This window comes from Coffea arabica, chromosome 2c (genome assembly GCF_036785885.1).
Source record: "Coffea arabica cultivar ET-39 chromosome 2c, Coffea Arabica ET-39 HiFi, whole genome shotgun sequence".
In the NCBI taxonomy this organism is placed as follows: Eukaryota; Viridiplantae; Streptophyta; class Magnoliopsida; order Gentianales; family Rubiaceae; genus Coffea; species Coffea arabica.
The window spans coordinates 6,906,456-6,929,776 of record NC_092312.1 but is presented as its reverse complement, the minus strand read 5'-3'; the positions used below and the strand labels follow the sequence as shown (position 1 = coordinate 6,929,776).

Below are 23,321 nucleotides of genomic sequence, written 5' to 3'. Positions count from 1 at the left end.
CAGCATAAAAATCCAATGAACAGTAGATTAAAGGCCAAACTGACCAACAGTTTCAGTCTTTGAATCTGCATAACGAGCAAATTCCTTAAATGGTGTGAGTGTGAATTGAAACGGCAAGATACTGTTTTCTTCACTTTCAATTTCCTCAACAACAATCTGTGTTCCTATAACCCATTGCATCTCAATACCATCAGTCTTTAATTTCTCTGAAATTTTCTTCACTTCAGCATTTGAGATACGATATTTCCTGTAAAGTTGCAATTTTGGCCCTATTTTTTCAATAGCATAGTTAAAAAGAATTCCTTGAACTCTTGAACCCTGTGTCAAACGCCAATTTATATAAACAGAGACTGGCCAATTATAAATAAAACGTATAATGATAATGGTTAAGGGTGAACATAGACAATGGTCAGGTTAAACTGAAAGATAGTGAATAGAAATATACCTTTGAGTCAACAAAAATAAGTCTCTGGAATCTGGTTGGTGTGGAAGTTGAAGAGCCTTGGTTCAACTTTTCCTGAACTATTACTTCAGCTGTCCAAGACTTCATTCCAGGCACAATATCATCAATATACAATGCATTTGCCATCCTGGAATAAGCAAGGAAATAAAACTAATAAATTTGTCAAGCTAAAGAGGAATGACACAAAAAAGGCTGCATAAAAGGACAATTCATATAATATTACAGTTACACACGAGCACTATGTATACCTCAAAATTTAAGATTTATTTCTTAGACAAACGAAAATTTTCATGGAATACAACATTTCTTGTCTTGAATTCAGTTACAATATCACTGAATGTTCTTGGTAATATTAAAACTCTAACAGAAGATGATGTTCTAGCACGAGAGAGCGCAACATATAGCTGGCTATGTGAGAACATAGGTTCTCGTAAATAAACTCCAACACGATCCAAGGTTTGTCCCTGCGATTTGTTAATCGTCATAGCAAAGCAAAGTCTGATGAAAAACTAAGTTCACTTAAAAGGAACCCCATTCTTTTCATTGTCTGATGTTTGGAGAGGAATCCTTGGTAAAAGAACCATTTTTCCTCAATGCTGACCAACTGCAATCTCTGCACAAATGGCATGCTGCTTTAGCTGTCTACATATAAGTAGCGTTCCATTGCATAAGCCTTCTGCAGGATTTAAATTCCTAAGAAGAATAATAGGGCAACCTCCTTTTAGCACCAATTTATGAGGGGGTAGACCCTTGGGATTCAAAGAGTTTAAAAAGTCTTTGTAGTCAGATTGATCCCTCTCATTAATGGTTCGATCAATGCTCATTACACAAAAGGTTGTCCAGGAAAGCGATCAATTATCATCTCATTTATATCATCGACACATGTATTCTTTGAAGTAAGAATACATCTGTTTGTGATCTGGTATGGATCAGATGAATACACGCTCAAATCCAAAAATCCAAAATCCATTAACCTAGTTAACAAATATTTTAGTTAAGATAAGACCATTTAATAAATCCGATGTACAACAACAAAGTAACTACGGAGTTTGAAAGAAAAAATGAATTTTGACCTGTTTAGTGAATCTACTTTGTTATCAAACGGGATTGATATATCCTTTGATAGAGTTATTTTTCCATCTTCGTCTTTTTGTTTACAACCTTCGCCTATCCTAAGCAGGAAATCAGAGCAGTGGCTATCAGAGATATCTCTCATGTTTTCAGTTAAGATTAACTTCCGAAGAGTACTCCATAAAGGTGAGTTGACAGAGCTGGCTTCTATCTGCTGATCCTTTGTTGCATTCTGAATAACAGGTAAAGTTTGATGAAAGTCTCCTCCAAATACTACTACTTTGCCGCCAAAAGGCAGATTAGAATCCATTACATCTCTGAGCAACCTGTCAAATACTTCAATAGTGTCCCTCTTGGCCATAGAAACTTCATCCCATAGAATTAATTTAGCCATTATAATAAGCTTAGCAACAGAGCTCTGTTTGCTGATATGGCAGACTTTACTTGCAAAAATGTCCAACGAAATTTTAAACCTTGAGTGTGCGGTCATCTCTCCTGGAATAATAGATGCAGCTACTCCAGATGATGCAACAACTATTGTTATGAACCCTTGGGATCTAAGCGTTGCTAGAATAGAGCGATAAAGAAAGGTCTTACTAGTTCCGCCGGGTCCATCAACAAAAAAACTACTATTTCCAGAAGAGAAAACCTCTTGTAGAATAACGTCATAGGCATATCTTTGGCCTATATTTAGCTTTGAAGGCAATAGCAAGTCTTGCTCTGTAAACTGAATCCTTAGCTCACTCCAAATTTCTCTTGTGAGGCGCTCATCATGACTGAGAATGAAACCATCAGGTACTAAGTGGTAGTCATTGACATTTTTTCCATTTGTTTCAAGGATTTATTTATATCTAGCAAAACACATCTTCTTATTTGTTCAACATTTTAAGCAGAAAAACTCTTACCTCTCTCAAAATCCCTTGACATCTTAGCTTCATATTTTTCCCAGATGACTCTAGGATTGCTTGGCGAACAATAGGCTAACAAGATTGCAAAGAGAGTTCTCAATGAAGAAAACATCTGAAAGGCCGCTGCTTCATTAAGCGTGTCTTCCAGATGTGTGTCAGATTGAAGCAGTCCCATTTGGAAGGCAGCTTTTTTATAGGAGAGCATAAGTTTTCCATTAACAGTCAAGAGATCTTCAAAACACGTGGGAGCACGAACGTGAGATAAGAGAAGTCGCAAGTACTAGCGCTCTTCCTCATTTGGAGCAACAGTCACAACACGACCAATGACTCTTTTTCTCTTCCGTTCAGTCCATCTCTTCTTAGCAGGCTTCCAGACAAAAAATTTTGGGAATTCACGGTATAGGCATTTAAGACTTTGAGCTCTTTTGTTGGTTTTATTCATGTGAAAAAACTCTGTCAGTATTGTCTTGGAAAAATCGGCTTGATCTAAGAGATCAACAAGATTTGTACTTTTATGAAAAGAGATCATTTGTTGACCTGGAAGATGTAATTGAAGAGTATACACAGCAGGAGTCATTTCATTCAGATTAAACCTATAAATGCGCCAAAAAGCTTCAACAGCCGCTACCCACATCCCAGCCTGAAAATTCTTTATTTCATCTATGTCGTCAGGGTTATTTTCTGAATAAATGTTGAAGCAAACATGATCGTGATCCTTATAGACATATTTATACAAATACTTGACCAGCTTAACCGTCGAATAGATTTCGATGTTCATGTGACAGTCAAAGAGAGCAAGAAGGTACAGGTTATATGGCATAACTCATCAATTGTCTAGGTTGCTATTGTGCACCCTTACAAATCGACCATTATTTCGCCTTCTATAGTGCGGGTAGCTATTCTCAGTATGGACCGTGAATTCACTAAAATTCTTTGGATAATGATTTTTATAAATGCCATCTTTTATGCAAATATTGTCCTTATTCAAAACTCCACATGGTCCATGCATCATATGCTTGATCACAAGATTATACAAATAGCTCTGCTTTTCCGGATCTGGAATCTCGACAGACACAATACGATCAAAAGCATCAGAGTTCAATGGTTTAAATTTAGGTTTATGGATGACCAAGAGGTGAGCATGAGGCAGACCCTTTTTTTGGAACTCAATCACATGAACACACGCAGCTACATCCCCAAAAATCTTTTTTTTTTTTCACTATTTCAGCTTTGAGTAGCTCAAACTTTGCTCTAAAAACTCTTGACACTAAGTCAGGCCTATCCTGTGCATCCTCTCCATATTTAAGATATTCTTGGATTTCTCTCCACTGCATATTACATGTCATGGTAATAAAAAGATCTGACCTACCAAATTTCTGGACTAATACCATCGCATTAACATATCTGCGGCGCATGTCCCTTGGACCACCAATGAAATAAGCTGGGAGATAAACTCAACAACCAATATTTTTCTTCAGTCTGACCAGCAGATAGACTTTCCATTACACCATGTAGAATCTCAGTCTTAATATTAGTTTGGTTCTTTCTATGGAAGTCAAGCCTAAACGTTTCAATCTTCACGTAAATATCAACAGCAAATTGCTGTAACAGTCTCCTTGTGTGCAACAACATTGATCTATCGTTTTCTCTCATCTGAAGTAAGTAACAGTAGCACTCTTTTGCAGAAATAGTATCACGCTGTTTTTTTCCACTTTCAGCAGCTACACAACAAGCACGAACAAGGAAAAAGTGGAATAAGAGACTTATCTAACATTCTATATAACACGTGGGTGGCAAGAAAAAAATCAGGAACACACTAAGAAGACTTGCCTTCGTGTTCCTGTTGAATCAAGCCTAATGCACTCTCAATTAAGAAAAAATTAGGCACAACATCATCATCATTGTCAGCCTCTTTATTTTCTTCATTAGGATCAGTACTTTTTTGGATGCTATAATGCCAACTAGGCTCACCCCGAGGAAATAAGAGAGGGTACTATAACGGATCGTAGCACGCAAAATAATGTGATATCCTATGAGGCACATTTGAGTGTGTATAAACCTGAATATGAGCACCTTTTTCAAGCGCTTCATCCTCATTCTTTGTCCAAATGGCAGTAACTTGGGATAAAGCAGGCAAATTATACACACGCTGATCCAGCTGAGGATCAGAGTTGAGAACAATCCTATGATTGTCTAGATCAGGAACATCTCGAAGACCTTTGAAAAATTTAGTGTATGGATTAGTCTCAAGAATACGCATCAACAATTTGAGGGTGCTTTCACGTAGTCTAGGCGAACCAGCGACTCTTTTTGATAACTCCTCTTCCTGATCGTAGAAATATAGCTAGACACCAGTAGCTTGATCAGTGGGAGAGACCAAACTGTTCAATAAATGGTACACTTGGCCTTGCACCCGAAAAGTATAAACACCCTTGGTATTCTTTGTTAAGGCACGATCATATTTGACGCCAAATGATGTGAAAGCCAAATTATTGTTATAGGTTCGAAGCCATTTTCGAAACTCAACACACTCCTTGTCAATACCAGTGTAAAGATGAAAGGGTTCGTAAGGCATTGTCGGACAAACTACAAAAATCTCCCCCCCACGACAACAAAATTTGGGTGGTTCCAAGGTAAACCTCTTTGTTCCACAGTGCTCACTGTCAGGAACACTGGGCAGGACAAGAGGAACTAAAAAAAGACAGGACACCAATCTTAGCTAAAGTAACCAGAACAGAAATATACAAAAGAAATGATGATTTGGGATCAACTATAGAAAATTTTGGCGTAAGAGACAATGAAGGAACAACAGTAGTGCACGAGAGAGTGAGTTACAAATTATCGGAGAGATAAGAACAGAGAAATCTATATAAGTGATTAAAAAGAAGTGATGTATAAAAGCAGCCCCAATCAGAATTTGGCCAGAGGGATAAATAAATATATAAAAGTACTAGCAATGGATAATAATAAGAGAAAAATAACTCTATAGCTCAGGAATCTACTCTCATAAATAATATACCTCCTAGCGGTGAAGGCACAGCAGAAGAACTGACAGGTAATGAGCTTTCAGGAGGTAAGTTTTGGCTTCTCATATCAGAAGCTAATTGCTCAGAAATACCATCAAATGCATCAGCTAATTCATCACTACCCATTATATTCTGAACATCCATATTAGGTATTTCATAGGCTGCAAAGGGTGTATCTGCCTGAAAAGAGGTAGTCTTGGAACCATCTGAACAACGGCCACACATAGACTTATTTTTGTCTAACTATTGCACAACAAAGGTGGGAGCAAGCGGACTACTCTATTTTTTTGTAGCATAGGAAGCCCTCCTACAGCAATTTAATGCATCTTTCTTCTCTTGATCCATAACAGCGTATCACATACGCCGTTTTAAGTTGTAATCCATTCAGCCAAGAAGTAAATGCTATATGATGATCAACATAAAAGGCATTGATATTAACAGTTAAGCTCACAAAAAATTTCAAACCATGTTATAACATGGACCAAAAACTTCACAACAGATAGTAAGCATGTTAAAACAAAAGGTAGAGAAAAACAGTACACATAAAGAAGAAACCAATGCAGGAAAAGCAAAAATAAGAAAAGGACGACTAAAAAGAATAATAAAAATTTGGGAGACATACAAACTTCAAGATTCAAAGGTCAGCAGATCAAGAACAGAAAAAAAAATGGTCTGTAAATGTAGAAGTTTACCTGGAAACAAAGCACCAAATGCAGGTTCAAGGAAAGCGTAGCCCAAGAAGAAACTCTTGCCAAAAAGAACAAGATAACTTGAAAGAAGAGTAAATATAATTCTTTCAGAACTAAAAATGTTATGAGAAACCCAAAAAATGAAAACAGAATAGCTATTGCTTCGGAAAAGGGCCAATGGCTTACGAGTGTATAAGTTTATCTGAGAACAAAGTAGCCAATGCAGGTTGAAGGGAAGGGCAGTTAAAGAAGAAACCCACGTAAAAAAGAACAAGGTAACTTGAAAGACAGTAAACATATATTTTTTTACAACGTTAACGTTCAAGCAAACAAAATGCTACATCAGTCTACCTTACACATTACATGCATCTAACAAACACATGGCGTGTAAGATAACACTAGCTTGGCTACGTACAATGCTGGTGCAGTGTGTACAGATAAAGAACAAACAATAAGAGGAGAACCAAAAAAAATACCTGGAAAGCTTAACATAGAGGACAGATGTTTAGAGCAAGGCACCAGTTGCGAGAATACAATGGAAGAGCACAACTAAACAAAAACATGTGATAAACAAAAGAAGACTTAAGCTGAGCAAAAATTTTGAAGAGCTAGAAGCACATTGACCAAGAAAATGAGACGTTGTTAATGGACAATGCTGCAGCATTGGAGAATCGAGCGGTATTTTTGAAAAGATAGCCGAGAAAGAACGGTTCTATTCCATAGTCTAAAAGATTGTAAGCTACTGGATTTTGTTGATCACACGAATTTTGAGATAGCACAAAAATTGCTAAGTTTCGATACTAGAGAACCTGGATAAAATCACAGTATCCTTAACTAAGGTGAAAGCAAACGCATCCGTAAGGGAAAAACTATTGGCAAGGAACAGACATAATGTAAAAAAAATTAATAATATCAACAGAATACCAAAATGTGCAAGTGAAAGAGTAATATTTATTAGAAATAATAAATTCAATAGATAGGAAAAAAATTAGTATAGAGTAATAAAGGATATTGCAATTAAAGAAAGAGTAAAAAAGGTTAGTTCTCAAGCAGACGTTAGACATAAAGGGCAACACTAAAGAAACTGAAAAATTAGACACTTCTATGACTAAACTACAAAATATGACAAATAAAATTAGTAATGAAAGACAATTAGATCGTTATAATGTTCACATATAAAACAAGGATGGCGACGAAAAAATGTATGTGTTTATTTTTCAGCAAAATTACAAATGTATACGAGAAATTATAGCCACGATACAAAAGAGAAAATCAATAAAAAGTTATTACGGATAAAACTATGATTAGGCAAAAATTGCTTGGCAGACAATAAAAAAAAACTTTTATGGAGGAAAAAATGTTATAGGCAAAGTACATATATGATACCCTTCTATTTAATTTAAAGAGCCAAACAACGAGAAAACCAAAAAAAATGTTAACAAGATCCATTGAATATTGAGGCATCATTAAGAAAGCATTACATTGATAGTTATAACATCATAGAATTAAATATCTAGAGGTTCCCATACATCCGCTTATTTTTTTTTTGAGATTTATATACTCATCGCAGGTAGAATGAACAAGGAAGAAAAAAAGTGAAGTTCAATAGAAAGATAAACCAAGTGAAATAATCTAGAAATATGAAAACCAGCCGTTGGTACATTATATCGGCCAAGAACAATTGCATCAATAATTTGGACCTTAGTAACGTAATATATAAATTCTAAATTTACGGCATCAAGGGTGCGTAAGCTCTACTCATACAGTACCAAGGATGCATAAGCTCTTCTCATTTCTCACAAGGCAATTGATTATGCACGTAGGATCATGAAAATGAATCCACACGAATTGGTTAGTAAGCTGAAAAGTGTTACTCAAATCTGAAAGGTAGGTGGGGTGGTAGGAAAAATAGAGCTTAGATCAGTAGTTAAATTGGCAAACCACTCGGGAAAAGTAATAAGGAAGTATAAGAAATGGTAAGAAATATGGAGAAGCCGCACGGCACAAAACCCATTGGTGGTATCAAGGCAAAATATGTCTACTGTGTTAACAGAAGCAAAATGAATTCCAGGTATACGCATAAGTCTGTGAATACATAAGTTTTACATCTGGCCGAACCTGTTTAATGTCCACACATATATATACGCCTGTTGTAGCTAAAAAACACCTCGAATCACAAAATTCATGGAATCTATTGGATTCCGCGGAACAGCCAGAGCAACTCAACCTGCATATAACAACATCAGAAAACATAACCAAAGAAAACCACTATAAATACCAGCCATAAACATCCATTAAAATAAAATTCATTCATTACAAACCATAAGACTTAACAGGCAAGAAATACCCAGCAAGACGGCTACCCTCATTACACATTGACAAATTGTAAATTCAACAACTAAACACAGCAAAAGCCAACCATGAGATACAAACATAAAGCTTAGTAATGCAAGGACCTACAAGGGTGCCAATTAAGGCAAGAACCTAAACACTGTCTTCAAAAGGCATATGCTGAGAAGAGGCACTTTCGGAAACAGGATAACAAGCAACAATAGCGTAGTGAGTAAATGTTGTTGTCCTGATCATCTTGGACGAATGTTTAAGGTAACACAATAGCTCCTTATCGTCAATCCGACGAGACGCAGGCTTGGAGATTTCAAAAGTCTGCATAAAATCAATATGGTGTAAATTTGAGTAAATAAATGAATTGGACAGTAAAAGCAAAACCACGAACACCTGAAATATTATAACAACTCCAATAAACCTAAACACACATCACCTCATGCTCAGAAACACGATACATATCAGTAACACTTAGGCCGATAAGGTTCTCAGTTTTTGGACCCAAGGCAATAACATTCACGTAACCAGTATTGTCGAACATCGTAAGGCGAACCCATGCCCTATTAGACAACACATGATATGCAACAAGTTTAAAACATGAATACAAGCAACTGCATATTAATAACACAGAAACATACACAAAGGCAATAGACTAAGAAATCACCTAGGGAACTCATACATTCCCTGACCACAACTCAGGCATATGATCCCCAAAGTTGACAAAAATTCATAGAGCTCATAATAGTGGGGACAGGCCATATGCCAAAACCGAGCCAAAGGCCATGCAATTTCAACACGACCCTTAATCCAAAAAGTCCCCTGGTCCTAGAAACAACAAAAAAGTAGTTGAGTAGGGTCCCAAACAGAACGTAAACAAAGGCATAAACAAAATAAGCATACTAAAAAGAGTACAAAATCACAATACCCCGACACTAACAGATTTAGCCCGAATATAAGATTAGAGATCAATGTGAGCGTCGCATCATGAACAGGGGGCAACAAAATGCACGGATCACGGTAGGCCATATCATCAAAAATCATACGAACCAGTTTTGATATATTAGTATTAGACCTACACGAGCAAAATAGCTCTGTGCATAAAAAATCTTCAAAATATGATAGAAACATAAAATAAATAAATAGACAATGACTAGCAATCATCAAGATGTTTTGCTTCAAGAACATCGGGAGCAACAATGATAACAGGTGATGGTTGAGTTGACAGCGACAGGTTTGAAAAATAGAGCAGAAAAGCACACATAAGGAAAGAAACCACACAGGGGGGAAAAACAGAGTTGACAAGGAACCATACAATTCTGTGTGGTAACCCTGACCCTCATAGCAATAATAATAGGCATGGACGCCATTGATTCATCAATAATACGGCTCTCAATAGCCTCATAATCATCCCACAAAGTCAACACTACTGGGCGTTTACCGTATGCATCAAACATAAAAGCAAAACAAGCTTAAAATAAGCAACAAGAAGCTATCGCATGGAAAGGTCTTGTTTGAGAGGGAAACAATCTCAAAACAAATAAAAGGGCCTGCTTCAAAGAGAAAAAAATTAACCTTTGGTCCACTATAATATAATCTGTGCCATATCGCTTACTCCCTTCAAAATACACATCCCGTGGAGGCAATGCATGAATAACAACTCCCATGACATCTAGGTTAAAAGCGTACATGGACACAATCAGGAACAATCAAATGCCAAGACAGGTAAAAAAATGCAAAACGTGTCAATAAAGAGACTAACTTATAAAAATATCTGTGTCAGCCACAAAGTGAAAGTATTGAAAAGAGCGCAACTCAAAATAGAAAGGAAGGGCCAACTCCTCTGAGCCAGCAACCTCTTCGATAATAGTTCCCTCGTTGATAACCTAGTAAAATGAATACAGGCCAGTTCCCACAAGTTCAGGAATTTCGTGCACCTCTGCATTTGATATGTAATACTTCCTAAATGGCAAAAGACGGCCATCAACAATAGCAACAGCATCATCAAAGACAACCACAGGACCTTGATACCCTATCCATAGGGGGAAAACTCAATAGATTCAATTAGTGACACAAAAACATAAGCAGCACAATAGAAGATGGACAAGAAGGATCAATCTAGATGGCACAAACCTGAAAGTCACCAAACTGAAACCGACGAAAAGATGTAGATAAATCCTTATCTCGAGCAATCTTTACATGATCAGCTTCGATAACTTGAACCAGCACAGTCCAATCAAATGCAGACTTATCAACTCGCGATATGTGCACAATCCCAGTGTCATTTCTTAGAGGGCACGGGAAAAGGAAGCAATAAAACATTAGGCAAGGAAAATCTTTCGTAAGCAGCAAGGCTAATAGGAATGTAAGAAGAAAAGACAGATGCACAACATAGCAAGGCTAATGAAACATGCAAGAAGAACTCGAGGGAATCAAGAAGGAAATGCACTAACAAAATAAATAACACTCAAGGCAAAAAGCATAAACCCATTTACATTAATGTCATTGTGGGCAAAGATCATATTTATAGCCACACAAAGATCATCTCGCTTAGATGGATTTCTCTGAAAATTTCCCCCACCCTACGGCAAAACTGCCAGAGAAAGGAGCTTTGGCCAACTTGTACGTTCAAATTTTCTAAATAAGCATTACTTGAAAATAACACATGCATGTCACGGAAAGGACCGTACATGACAAAAAGGCTATTGGAAAAGTGAAATAAAAACCCAAGGGAAAACAGGGACGAAATCCATAGAAAAAAAGATTAGAACTACAACCCCGCGCAGATCTTAATAATTAACGGCAGGATTACTCCCTTACAACTTAATAAAAAAATGAAATAATTAACGGTAGCAAAGAACACTGAGCAACAAGAGAATAAGGGCGAGATACAGCATTGAAATAGCATCAAAAGCAGGACAAAGATTAAAGCAAACACCATGGGCAACAACAAATTGCAGTGTAAAATGGGAAAAAAAATCATACGAAGCAAATACGCAGAGGAAAAACGCACCAGTAAAAGAAGCTCGACGAAACCGAGCTTAAAACGCACGAAAAAAATGTAACCAGACTCGCAATCAAGCTGGCCAGATAAGGCGGTGAGAGGAAGGAGCTCAAAAAGGGGAACGGGCTCAAGGGCACAACCAATTTCAGAAAATGGAAATGAAAAAAGCAGATGAGAAAACCCTAGGAAAAAAGGGCATAACCAGCCCGTCTTGGAATTCGGACGACATCGGAAGACACAGCCATGATAAATCACGCCAATTACCATTCTTGAGAAAGCTCTGTTGTTAGTTCCGGACAATGCAGCTGTGAAAGCTAGGAAAGGAAAGGAACTTGTATGGCCATCCATTCCAAAGCAGAAAACCCATGGGCAACCCAATTACCCGAACCATTTCAATGGAGCATGCGGAGAAGCGCAGACTTACACAGCTGACGCGCATGGCACATGACGATGACGAAACCTATTGGTGCATTGTATGTTATGTTGATGATATTATGGGGTCGTTATGCTTACAAAGCACAATAGTCCCTTACATTTGAATAAAACAAATCTTCAACCCATCATACCTTATCAGCTTGGTAGGTATAAAAGTAAAAAGGGATAATTTCAGAAACCTCAAGGAAGGTTTCTTACAATTTCACTCAACTCCTTAGAGGTTTCAATAATTATATAGACCTCCCTTGATCTAATCAAATGACTAAAATATCCATCACTTAATAGTTAATTCATGAAGGGACATTTAAAGTCACAAAATACTTCTTGTCATTGTACTTGCCATTTCCTAATTTCAAAGAACAATTTTTATCAATTTTTTAATTTTCATCTCTTTCTCCCTCCCTCCCTCCATCCCTCTTTCATACTTTTATCTCTTTTTTCCTATAATCATTTCTTCCTCTCACTAAATATTGCGCTCTATTGTTATTAATCACACCACTATCAATTTTTTATCATCTCCAAAATTTATATGTACTTTTTTTTTGTTTTCCTGTCTTTTCTTACTATAAAAATTTTAAACCCTTTCTTTTTTATAAAAAAAATAGTTTTACTCTTTACAAATGTTAGTCAATTGAAGTTACCAAATTAACAAGTTGCAGACTGTGAATTTTATTATCAAACTAGGGGAAGATGAAAAGGGTGACAGTGATACAAAAAAAATGAAATTGAGAGTTGAAAGATAAATAAGTGACTATTATGTTTGTTAAGTAAAAAAGTCTAGCAATTAAAAAACTCATTGGTTCTTTTTTTTTAATTTACCTATTTATTGTGATTTTAATGTGAAAATAGAATTTTGTCTCTATTTCTAAGAGTGTTAAAGTAATAATGAATTATGTTCTTAGGGATATAGGGGTGTTTTCTGATTTTGTATTGGTAATGGTAGTTGTGAGCTGCATTAGATAAGAATTAGCAAGTAATAAATTTTAAAATGAGTTGGAGTCATTGGACTTTATTTGATTTAGTGAGTATGCCACGTACAAGAAGTTAAAGATTAAAATCTTGTTTTGTTTTGTCTCATTCTCTAGAAGAAGGGTATTTTAGAATATATGTGAAAAAATATAGGCTATTGAATCTATATTGTTACATAGCTTTAAAAGCAAGAGGTATGTATAATTTTTAAAACATGAGAGAAACTCTCTGTAATTGTTGAAAATTTCAAGAGAGGTTTCAAAATTATCCCAAGTAAAAAATCGTTTGTCAGAGCATAATTGGTTTTAAAACACTAAAATTTTGGGGAATTAGCCTTTTAGTTTTGTCGTTAGAGGTTTTAGGAAATGAATAAAATATAGAGTATGACGGCTACATCATTTCTAAATGATAGCAAGTAATATCGAGTATCCAACATTTGATCTATATCTTTCTTTTTCAGGAAAATGGCCAATTTCATCTTTGAACATTTTTGTAAAGCCGATTTATTTTTATAACAAAACATATTTCATTAATGAATTGTTGAAAATCGTCCAACACGATAGGTATAGAATCGCTGCCCTAATGGCAAATAAAACATGCATTAAAATTATAGATATGCAATTTAACAGATACAAAAGATCTGAGAGATTAAGAATAGATCTAAAAAGTATCATAAATTTTAAAATCATCTCCTCACATAAAATAAATTACTGCAGCCTACTCTGTGCATGTTGCAATCGTCAAATCTGCTAATCAACAGTTGTAAGCTCTAATACCCAAATATGAAATAAATTCATATCTAACAACCAGATCTGAAGTAAATTCAAATTTAAACAAGAAAAATAACACAAAATCTTACTAGGAGCTCCTAAGAGAACAAAAATTCTCACTAGGAACCTTAAGAGAAACAGAGGTCTCCCATTAAGAAAATTTAGAAGAGACTTTATTAGAAAAATAATAAAAATGAAATATATAGGAGGGAGACTACTTTCGTGAAGAGGAAGAGATTCAAAGAAAAGAAGCAGTAGAGAGAAGTTGAAAAAAAGGGGGAGTTTCATTATAAAGCCGATTTAGTTCTTGTATTTTAGTTTCAGCTAACATAGTCCTTAAACTTAATTGTCGATTCTAATCAAGTCACTTAACGATAAATCCATCACTTAAACTAACCACGGTTCTAATTTATAAGCTAAACAAGGATGTTTAAAAATTTTGGATGGATTTGCATTTATTGCGATATTTTAAAAAATTTTGGAATACTATTAGAATATTTTAAGGGTTAATTATTAAATTAGTTTTCTCCCCTCCCCATCTTTATCTCAACCTCCTCACTATTCCCTAACCACCATCACACTGCCCTCTTTTCCTTCCCCCTTTTTCTTCTCAACAACAACTAGCATGTCCCCTCTGTGAGAACCCGTAATTTTCTCATTTTCTAGGATTTTTCTCGTTAATGGCATATTTTCTGCATTTTCTTTATTAAGAAAAATTTTCCGATAATTTTTATGAGTAAATATAGTTTTTAGATAATTTTTCTAGTATCGATTAGGTTTTGAGAAATTAAGAGCGTATACCGGACGTGGGACCCGCTAGTGCGGAAAGTTCGAAAAAATTCGGCTAACTAGGTTAAGTTTTGGATACAGGATTTAATTTACCGGGTGTTAAGAAATAATTAGAGGTTACCAAGTGGATTGGTGTGAGAGAAACAAAGAGATAGAGATGCATTAAATAGGGTGACAAGTGTCACCATAAGATTAATTCTTAAGTTTGACTACTATTCATAACTTTACCATTTAATTAAAATTGGCCAAAAATCATCTTCATTTCTTACCTCTCTTGGCCGAACCTCTTGCTCAAAGAAAGAAAAAATCCTCCAACTTCCTTCTTCATAATCTTGCTTCAATCTTCAATTTCCACCGGTTAATTTTGGATTTGCTCCATAAAACCTCTTCACTTAGTGTTTGTGAGGGGTTTGGTGAAGTTGTTTGAAAAGCTAAGATGACTAGTTGCTCTCTCTCTTGTGTTGCTAAGGTGAGTTGTGAAGGAACCTCTCTCCTCCACCTAATGATGTTTAATCCATGATTTGTGGTAGTCTAGGATGTAATTTTGTGGATTATATCTTGATTTTGGTTGCATTTGGTGAAGTTTTATAATTATTGATGATTTTTCTGATTTAATATGATTCATATGTTGTGGCTTGGTATGAAGAGGGGAAATAATCTAGAATGAAGCTAGGAGGTGTAAATGGTGGTTAATTACAAGAAATTTCTGCTTTGGAAAGAAATTTGGAAAGTTACATTCTGTCCGGCACAGTACCTCATAGTTAGAGACCGAATTGGCCTTGGGTTAAAACATAAAAGTTGTAGGGAATGATATTTTAGAGATGCTTGCAAAATTTCAGATCAATCGGAGCAACGTAGCTTGTGAAAAAACTGAATTGCCCCTGCTACCCTATTTCTACCCGAATTTGATAATTGCGTCTGTTATTGGTTAATTTCAGTGGAAATGCTTCTTATTTGGTTGTTGATGTCTTCTGATGAATTGTAGCCTTGTATTTTAGCTTTCGGATGGCTTTGGAATCACCTAATTTGGACTTAGGTAGCCCGACTTATGATGTTTGAACCAGAATGCGGTTTGTGAACCTGTTTTTGCAGTTCTGGTGTAGTATATTGCATTTTTTACCTGGTTACACTTGAAACTGGATAGAGTAGCCTTCTGTAACTTTGTAGCCCTATCTCTTAGCTTCAAAACGGTGTATCTTACACCTCCATCCGATAATTGTAGTGCCAATGGTGCCAAAACCGCAAAATGATGTCAAAAACTATTTTTTTGGATTAAAACTTAATTCCATTTCCGGATTTTTCTAGTTTACTCTAGTGCTTATACATTCTTATGGAACCCTATTTGGTGGTATTTTGAATTGGTTTATGACCTATAATCGAGTCTTATTGTGCTTAAGTGAATGTTTTAGGATGTGACGGTGGTCCAAGACGCTCTTTGGGCGATGGTTTATGAAATATCATTTGCTTGCTTGGTGAGTGTACTATTCATTTGTTGTTTACAATGTAGCTTTGGTATATGTGAACTTGATGCCTTGAAGGTTTATTTGCTCCGTTGAACTTGATTAAGTGAGGGTGTACTTGGTCCCCTCACCCATTTGGTATCTCGTATGATTGTCTATTGTTTTACTGAAATGATTGAATGATACATGAAATACTGAATTGGTTTATGAATTTGGTGTCGCTTGGACGAGTATCCAACGACCATTACTGATACGACTGAGCTCAACCCCATTGGTAGTCGATTGGATCGAGCCGGCGAGGGCTTGGTCGTGAAAATTGACGAGCCATGGGGACTGTTATATGAAATCTTGTAGTAGTGAGACTCTTGATTCCGGTATACTCGAGTATTACCAAATTTCTACTGTTTGGAGTTCGGATCCGGTAGGGGTATGTTGGGTGGAAGGGATGGAAGTAAAGTAGAGTCTACGGTTGGTTACTCTTAAACATTGATGGAGGGTCAATGAGGTTCGATCAAGAATGTAAACGGGGAAAAGGGCTCTTGAGAGCCGCCGTATCCTTTTATCACCACATTTGATGTGTGCCTTTGCTTACTTTTGATGAATTGGAATGAAAAGCTTTATACTTATGTGAACTTTGCTGCTTGAGTGGTATTATCTCACTGGGCGTAAACTCACTATATTTCCTTTTGTTTTCCTTACAGGAAAATAAATACTTTTGGACTGGATTTGGTAGTTGGTTGCCGAATTGAGCTAGTTGGACATATCTTTTGTATAGCTCCTTGATTGAAACCCTAAATGTACTTTTGGAGTCCGTTTTCTCTATTGATTTGGCAAACCGTACATGTATCAATTTTTGAATAACTTTTATATGCCATTTTGGATTGTATATGCTTAATTTCAACATATAAATGTTGATGGATGCTTGGTGGGATTTTGACGTGTCGGTTACTATTCATGACCGGCTCTGATTTTATTTTTTTTTTATTTTTTATTTTGACTTGTTTACGCGCATTTGTATGTTCCGGAACGTATTAGATCGCTTTAAACTTTACCGTTAGTCCTGGCGAGAGATGGGCAGACAGTCCACCAACCCCTTTGGTTCGCCTTAGGGGAAGGTGGGGCTGTCACAGGTGGTATCAGAGCGTAGGTTTGAATTAGTCTAGGCGTGTTAGAAAGGCTTGACTTGAGGATTATGTTAAGTATGTTCCTTAAGGTTATTTACATTTATGTACTCTTTCGGTGTAGGATGGACGGACGGGGTGAGCCTAGTGATAGCCCTTCGGGCGAGCGACCTCGTGGAGCGCTCCCAGTGATCCCATACCAGATTCGGCCAGGAGGGGCCGTTGTTCGTTGGAACCCGGCTAACCGCCTCCGACGTTGCGAGTGTCGACACATGTACGCCTACCCCAATGCCTTAGTGTTGGCCGTGACTGAGAAGCGTAAGGAGTTGGCCGCAGATAATTCTAGGCTTGAGACTGAGGTGAAGCAGTTGAGGGCGGATAATGAGAAACAAGCCAAGCGAATTAAGGATTTAGAGTATGATATGCTCGAGATAGAGGATCGGGTGGATGACTTGTGCACTCAACTCAGGGAGACACGTGAGCGCGAGTCTAAGCGAGCTCGAAAGGTGAAGGTTCGAACCGCATCGATCCTGAACCTCTGCGCCGACGTGGTCGAGGGCGTCAGTGACGAGAACTCGTGTGCGGGGTCCGAGGCTGGGGTTGGATCCACCCCGTCGGCTGGGTCTATTAGCCCGTCGACGAACTAGGTCACGACTCTTAGGGTTTTTGGATAGTTTTGTTTCTCGCATATACGGCGGATAGGAAAAAGAGCCTTAGCTAATCGTTTTGTACGTTTGGATTAGCTATGTGTATATTTCTTTTGATGAGACCATTCTCTCGTGGATTGTCCATGTTTGTACTTGACTTGACTGTACTTGACTTGACTAGTTGTTGATATGTGTGTTGTGTGCCTTGTTTGGAATGTATATATATGTTTGTAAAAGTTTTTGGGCTTTACTTACATGCACTGTTGTTATATTGGTTTAGTACATTTGCCTAGACCAAATAAAGTTCATGGAAGGTACACGGAATGGACGGGGACGTGGGCGCGAAAATAGACAATCCACACCGGGCAGGGGTACTGGGGAAACCTCATCTGGACCTAATCCTGACCCCAACGTGCAAATCGCTGTCGCTATACAGCAAATGACCAACTTGCTAGCACAAGTGGTGCAGCAACAGGGCCAAAACCCACACCCTAATCCTGGAAACCCTGGCAACCACATCGAGAGCGAAGACAGAGCTCTCGAGCGATTTCAAAAGTTTGCTCCACCTAAGTTTATTGGGGGATCCGACCTGGAAGTCGCCGAAAGGTGGCTCGAGAAGATGGTCGATAGTTTTGCGGCCTTGCACTACACTGAAGAACGGCAGGTAACTTTTGCCGTTTTTCAGATAGAAGGAACGGCCCGTTCCTGGTGGAACGTAATACGGTAAAAATAGGGACGGGAACAAACGCCCAGGACTTGGGTGAATTTTATAAGGGAATTCAACGCGAAATTTTTCCCTCCTCTAGTTCAGGAGAGAGAGGAAGACGAGTTCATCCGACTCCGCCAAGGGGCTCAATCATTGGTGGAATACGATAGTCAATTCACCCGCCTGTCCAAATTTGCTTCTGAGTTGATCATGACCGAGCAGCGGAGGATCAGACGATTTATCCAGGGCTTAAATGTCGAAATTCAGAAAGACCTCGCAGTGGCTCAAATCAATGCTTTTAGCGAGGTCGTGGAGAAAGCCCAACGGATGGAGAGTGCGAGGTTACAAGTCCGGAACTTCCAGGCAAAGAAGCGAGATTTTCCTGGGAGTAGTTCAGGACAGGGTGAGAAGAGTACCCCCTCCAAGTTTGGACGAGAAATGGGAGGTGGACGACAGTCGGGTTCAGGCAGAGAGACTTCGTCTAGGGGTAGCCAAACTGGGCGAGGCCAAAGAGGAAATTTTCATGGAGGCTCAGCTTCAGCACCTCGCGGTCCCTGTGGGCATTATGGGAAGCCAAACCACACAGAAGATAACTGCTGGAGGAAGGAGGGCAAATGTCTGCGATGTGGAAGTGCAGACCACCAGTTGGCCACTTGTCCTGTCCTAAAACGAGACGAAAAGGGGAGCCGACCACTGCCGAGGGCCAATGCTGGACCAGTTAAGGGAGATGGGTCCAAACCAAAGGTGCCAGCTTGAGTGTATTCATTAGAGCCCCCAACAGGTCCCAGAGTCCTCAGAGGTCGTAGAAGGTACGATCCCTATTTTTCACCGCTTTGCCAAAGTTTTAATTGATCCTGGTGCCACTCATTCCTTTGTTAACCCTGATTTCATGTGTGGCATCGATATAAAACCTACTAGTTTACCATATGACCTCGAAGTTAGTACACCTATGGGGAATCAACGTTTGATTACTAGTATGGTTTATAGGGATTGCGAAGTGTGGGTAGGAGAGAAGAGATTGTTAGGGGACTTGATAAGCTTGGTCATTAAGGGGTATGATGTGATCTTGGGTATGGATTGGCTAGCCAAGTATAATGCCAAACTGGATTGTAAAACGAAAGTGGTAGAATTCCGCATTCCTGGTGAAGCAACCTTAAGGTTGGACTAAGGGGTGGGTTAGCCTCATCTGCTTTGATTTCGGGCATTCGGGCTAGAAAACTGCTAAGTAGAGGGGCGCAAGGATTTCTAGCCTTTCTGATTAACACCCCCACGGATAAGTTAAAGGTGGAAGACGTGGCCATAGTAAAGAAATTTTTGGATATATTTCCTGATGAGTTAGTAGCCCTACCTCCGGAAAGAGAGATAGAATTCAAGATAGACCTGCTACCTGGAACCTCACCTATCTCAAAAACACCATATCGAATAGCCCCCGCGGAGCTCAAGGAACTAAAGTTGCAATTACAAGACCTCCTGGAGCAGGGATTCATTCAAGAGAGTGGGTCTCCTTGGAGAGCTCCTATCCTGTTTGTCAAGAAAAAGGACGGAAGTTTGAGGATGTGTATCGACTACCGGGGCCTGAACAACGTCACGGATAAGAATATCCACTGCCCCACATTGATGAGTTGTTCGACCAGTTGCAAGGAGCAGTGGTCTTCTCGAAACTAGACCTCTGCCAAAGGTATTACCAGTTGTTGATTAGGAGAGAGGATATTCCGAAAACCTCTTTCAACTCGAGATATGGGCATTATGAGTTCGCAGTTATGCCCTTCGGACGAACCAATGCTCCTGCCGCCTTCATGGATCTAATGCATAGGGTTTTTAAGCCCTATTTGGACCGATTTGTCATTGTTTTTATTGACGACATTCTGGTCTATTCCAAGACACGTGAAGAGCATGAGCAGCACTTGAGGGTTGTCTTACAAACCCTAACAGACCATCAAATGTACGCCAAGTTCAGCAAGTGCGAATTTTGGCTGGAGAAAATTTCTTTTCTGGGACACGTAATTTCTCAAGAGGGTATTTCAGTTGACCCGGCGAAAGTAGAGATTGTGACTAATTGGAAGAGGTCAGAGAATCCCACCAAGGTCCGCAACTTTCTAGAACTTTTCCAAACTGGCCGGATATTACCGGTGTTTCATCAAGAACTTTTCCAAACTGGCCGGTCCCCTAACCGACTTCACAAAGAAACATGGTCGATTCGTATGAAATGCCCGATGTGAGACGAGTTTTCACGAACTAAAGAAAAGATTGACCATGGCTCCAGTGCTAGTCTTGCCAAACGGAGTGGACGGATTTGCGGTGTATACTGATGCGTCACGAGAAGGCCTAGGCTGCGTTTTAATGCAGAACCGTAATGTGATCTCTTTTGCCTCTAGGAAGTTGAAACTTCACAAGCAGAATTACCTGACGCATGATCTAGAACTAGCTGCCGTTGTTTTCGCGCTGAAAAAGTGGAGACACTACCTATATGGGGTGACCTTTGAGGTTTACTCGGACCATAAAAGTCTTAGGCACCTCTTCTCCCAGAAGGAATTGAACATGAGGCAACGACGATGGATGGAATTTCTGGAGGATTACGATTGCACAATCAACTACCATCCGTGAAAGGCAAACGTGGTAGCCGATGCCTTAAATCGTAAGGTTCAAGTAGCAGGGTTGATGATCAAAGAGTGGGATTTATTGGAATCCGTATGTGAGTAGAAATCCTATCTTAGGAGTCATAAGGTGAGTTTTAGCAATGTTAAAGTAACCTCCATTCTACTGGAACGCATTAAAGAGGCGCAAAAAGAAGATTTGATGGTAAGGAAGTGAGGAGAGAAAGTGGGGAAAGGAGAAACAACGGATTTCAATTTTAGTTCTGAGGGTATCTTAAAATACCGGAACCGAATAGTGGTGCCGAAGGATGAATCATTGAAAACGGAGATCTTAGAGAAAACCCATCGGTCCAAGTATCCAATTCATCCGGGTAGTAGCAAGATGTATCAAGACCGGAAAAGAACCTATTGGTGGGACAACATGAATAAGGAAATCGCTCTGTACGTGCAAAAATGTCTCGTTTGCCAACAGGTGAAAGCAGAGCATAAAAAACCATCGGGATTGTTACAGCCCCTTGAGATACCTAAGTGAAAGTGGAAAAACATCACCATGGACTTCGTCTCAGGGTTGCAGCGGACGCAAAGAGGACACGATGCCGTTTGGGTGATTGTCGATCGATTAACCAAATCGGCCCATTTCTTGCCAATAAACATGAAGTACTCCATGGACAAGTTGGTTCAACTGTACATGGACGAGATTGTAAAGTTACATGGCGTTCCTGTGAGCATCGTCTCCGATAGAGATCCCCGGTTTGTATCTCGGTTTTGGCAGAAATTCCAAGAAACTCTGGGGACTAAACTCAATTTGAGCACGACTTATCACCCTCAGACGGATTGACAATCAGAGCGGACAATCCAGACTCTCGAGGATATGCTACGGACTTGCATTCTGGATTTTGGAGACAACTGGAGTTAACACATGACCTTAGTAGAGTTTGCGTACAACAAAAGCTCCCATTCGTCGATTCAAATGGCTCCCTACGAGGCACTATATGGACGAAAATGCCGGTCACCGATCTACTGGGATGAAGTTGGCGAGAGAAAGGCGCTAGATCCAGCAACTATTCCATGGATGGAAGAGGCACGAGAAAAGGTCAAATTGATACGGCAACGACTCCAAACAGCTCAAAGTCGACAAAAGAGTTATGCAGACAATTGAAGTAAAGACTTGGAATTCGAAGTTGGAGACCATGTGTTTCTCAAGATCACACCCTTACGGAGCGTCACAGCAGGCAAAGGAAAGAAGCTCCAACCGAGGTTCGTTGGACCCTATAAGATCCTCCAGAGCGTAGGAGCGGTAGCATATCGATTAGAGCTGCCGTCCAGTCTCTCTCGAATTCACGACGTCTTCCACGTCTCGATGCTCAAGAAGTACTATCCCGACCCATCTCATATCTTACAACCAGAGGAGATTGACGTAGACGAATTGCTTGCTTATGAAGAGAAACCTGTCCAAGTACTTGACCGAAAAATCAAAGAGTTAAGAAACAAGTAGATTCCGTTGGTTAAGATATTGTGGAGAAATCATGGGGCACAGGAAGCTACCTGGGAGGTGGAAGAAGAGATGCAAAGGAAATACCCTGACCTTTTCGGGAGTTAAGGTGAGAAATTTCGATGGCAAAATTTTTTTTAAGGGGGAGAGAGTGTGAGAACCCGTAATTTTCTCATTTTCTAGGGGTTTTCTCGTTAATGACATGTTTTCTGTATTTTCTTTATTGGAAAAATTTTTTCGATAATTTTTATGAGTAAATATAGTTTTTAGATTATTTTTCTAGTATCGGTTAGGTTTTGAGAAATTAAGAGCGTATACCGGACGTGGGACCCGCTAGTACGAAAAGTTCGAAAAAATTCGGCCAACTAGATTAAGTTTTGGATACTGGATTTAATTTATCGGGTGTTAAGAGATAATTAGAGGTTACCAAGTGGATTGGTGTGAGAGGAACAAAGAGATAGAGATGCATTAAATAGGGTGACAAGTGTCACCATAAGATTAATTCTTAAGTTTGACTACTATTCATAATTTTACCATTTAATTAAAATTGGCCAAAAATCATCTTCATTTCTTACCTCTCTTGGCCGAACCTCTTGCTCAAAGAAAGAAAAAAATCCTCCAACTTCCTACTTCATAATCTTGCTTCAATCTTCAATTTCCACCGGTTAATTTTGGGTTTGCTCCATAAAACCTGATGTGAAACCCCGATCTAGACAACCAAAATACCATGGCTTAGGCAGCGAAAATTTGACCCAACTAATCCCTAGAAGTCACGAACAATTTTGATATTATCTCAACCCGTCACTACTCGAATTAACGAACCAAATTGGAGGTAGT

At 38.7% G+C, this 23,321-nt stretch overlaps 1 protein-coding gene across 1 annotated transcript; it reads right to left on the bottom strand.

Moving 5' to 3' along the window:
* Positions 1 to 1,286: 1,286 nt before the first annotated feature.
* Positions 1,287 to 2,617, bottom strand: LOC113723784 (uncharacterized). Its single transcript, XM_027246756.1, has 3 exons — positions 2,440 to 2,617; positions 1,537 to 2,332; positions 1,287 to 1,437 (listed from the first exon to the last, which is right to left on the bottom strand). Exons 1-3 carry the CDS (start codon positions 2,615 to 2,617, stop codon positions 1,287 to 1,289), a joined length of 1,125 nt encoding a protein of 374 aa, XP_027102557.1.
* Between the last annotated feature and the right edge of the window lie 20,704 nt (positions 2,618 to 23,321).